This window comes from Triticum dicoccoides, chromosome 3B, assembly GCF_002162155.2.
Source record: "Triticum dicoccoides isolate Atlit2015 ecotype Zavitan chromosome 3B, WEW_v2.0, whole genome shotgun sequence".
Classification (NCBI taxonomy): domain Eukaryota; kingdom Viridiplantae; phylum Streptophyta; class Magnoliopsida; order Poales; family Poaceae; genus Triticum; species Triticum dicoccoides.
In genome coordinates, this window is record NC_041385.1 from 715,426,701 (window position 1) to 715,429,032 (window position 2,332).

At 58.1% G+C, this 2,332-nt stretch overlaps 1 protein-coding gene across 1 annotated transcript; it reads right to left on the minus strand.

Moving 5' to 3' along the window:
- Window positions 1-691: 691 nt before the first annotated feature.
- LOC119278062 lies at window positions 692-1,806 on the minus strand. Its single transcript, XM_037559419.1, has 2 exons — window positions 1,218-1,806; window positions 692-1,104 (listed from the first exon to the last, which is right to left on the minus strand). The coding sequence occupies exons 1-2, from the start codon at window positions 1,692-1,694 to the stop codon at window positions 1,054-1,056; spliced, it is 528 nt and encodes a 175-aa protein (XP_037415316.1). The 5' UTR covers window positions 1,695-1,806; the 3' UTR covers window positions 692-1,053.
- Window positions 1,807-2,332: the final 526 nt, after the last annotated feature.

A 2,332-nucleotide genomic window follows, 5' to 3' on the forward strand; every position in this document is an offset into this window, starting at 1 on the left:
GCCACCCATCGCACATGCCCCTGCTTCGCCCGTCGCCCCCTCCGTATTCCAGCTTATCCCATCATCATCACTTCCCTCGCCGTTGCCCCGTTCCGGTTTCCAACCCGGAGCACTGCCGCGTGGGAGCGTACGCACGCGCTCACTGACACGGGGCCCGGTGTGCTGAGTGTCGACTATGGCCCAGGTGCCAGTGCCTCCTTTGCGATTGCGTACTGCATTGACTGTGTGCTGGCCGGAGCGCTTTTGGCTCGAGTAGTAGTTAACCGTGGCAGTTAGTACGACCACCGCGATCTCCGAGGGAGGAGGAACGGACGAGTGTGCTGATTGATTGCCGGTTTCACGTCACACGCAACGACGGGTCATTAAGATACTAGCACTCCAAGGTGGATAAATTTGCTAGTACTAGTATTTCTTCATAGTAATCGGGATGTTAGAATTGCACAAGTCAACAACAACACCGTCCATAAAAGAAAAAGAAAACGAACCGAGCTAGATTGACTACACTGCTTCGTGACTGATCCCTTTCACATCATGGTGAATGGGAACGAGATGCTGCGGCGAATCCATCACACTGGATGCCAGTGGTCAGGCGATAGAGGCGCTAGTACAGGGAATCACGACACGTTCCTGGCAAAGGGACTATTCAGTTCGGTTGGATTTGACAGAGTGAGGGAGTGAGGAGAAAAGACACTGACGCTGTATCACCCTAGATTCGAGGAATAATATGTAGAACCCAACGAAGATCAGGATCACACAAAAAACTTTTAACATATACACTACACATCATCCATTACCGTGAAAAATATGACAGTCGGCCGGACGCCGGAGGAGTACACGCAGGCAGCTCCCGCCGGCCGCCGATTGACTTTGGCCGCAGAGGACAAGAACGACGACAGGAACAGAGTGATGAGGTGACGAGTAGCAAACACAATGAATGACCACGTCTATCTATCTGCACACTAGCCGGCCGTCCGCCCGCCGGCCGGCCGATCACCTCTCAAAACTGCGATTTCTGGTTTGCGTCTCCACGATGAAATCATGGAATCCGTCCCATCATTGTTGCAACGCGGCGCCGTCTTCCACCACCGATCCGTCGCCCCTAATCTGCGGCGACAGAGAAGACCAATTCAAGAAGGTTGTTAGGAGGTTGCAACTGTACTACTACAAACGGGAGTATCGATGGGGAGGGGATATCATGGATGATGCGATGGTGCTACCTGATGTGGTTGCAGGAGGATGAGCGGGGTGGGCACGCACGGCGGCGGCGCCTCGAAGAACGACAGCGGGAAGTGCTTGTAGACCACGCCCACATCGAAGTAGATGACGCCGGAGGAGGGCACGTCCACGCGGATGCTGCGCACGGCGAACCAGAGAAATAGGTCCTGAGCGTCCACCCCGGAGAGCTCGGCGATCCGGCCATAGCTGATCTGCCCCGCCACGGTGATGTTGTACCGCAGGCCGACCTCGGTGCGCGACGTGCAGGGGGACTCCAGGACCGCCTCGAACCGGCCGGTGGCCGGGTCGTGCGAGAACGCCGCGATCCCCGCAGGGAGCAGCCCGCGCGGGAGGCCGTGGGTCTGCAGCACGTCGTGCGCCGCCTCCGCCGCCGCCGTGGGCGCCGCCTCGCCGCACCCCGCCGCCGCCACAACCGCCGCCGCCGCCAGCAGCGCCCACCACGACGCCGCCATCGCCATTACCAATGGAGAGCCGCCGTGGAGGGGTGGAGGAAGGGAGATGGGGGCGGATGGGGAGGAGATGAGGGGCGGATGGGGAGACGCTTAGCAATAATTGAGGTAACCGAACAGCCGAGGGGAGGGGGAGGCCGAATGAAATAATCTACGGGGATGGACGCGGCCCGTCCGGCCGGGCCTACCTGCCAGCGTTTTAATTTATTAGGCCAAATTGGCCGCCCCTCCCCGCTTTCAATTAAGCCGCGCGATAACAGCGTGTCGCATCAGCTGGTGGACTCGCGATTTGGGGTGCGTGTTTCGCGGGCGCAGGCCGTTAATTCCTTCCGCCATCTCGCTGCCCAGCAAACTGCTTTTGAGTCGTTCTCGGCGCCACTACTGCTGCCTATCGTGTTTCAGCTGGTCTGATCGATGCCGTGCGGAGGATCCGGTCACGGTTTGCCCATGCGGAGGATACAGTATGTTGCAGGAATCTACAGGGAACTCCGTCGTGGCACAGGGAGCGTTCCGGAAATTCCGCGAGGAGCGGAAGTGTGATGTGATGGTCACGTGCAATGCTTGCGTTGCGTGCCAATCGGGACCTCGATCGGCATCTTTTGTTTCGGCCAATGATTAGTCATTTTTTCACGTACTAAAGCCAAAAA

Excerpts from the sequence above, each read along its gene's own strand:
- LOC119278062 (XM_037559419.1), bottom strand. The coding sequence starts at position 1,694 with ATGGCGATGGCGGCGTCGTGGTGGGCGCTGCTGGCGGCGGCGGCGGTT. Across the intron at positions 1,105-1,217 it reads TCCTCCTGCAACCACATCAG|ATTAGGGGCGACGGATCGGT; the intron begins GTAGCACCATCG and ends CTGTCGCCGCAG.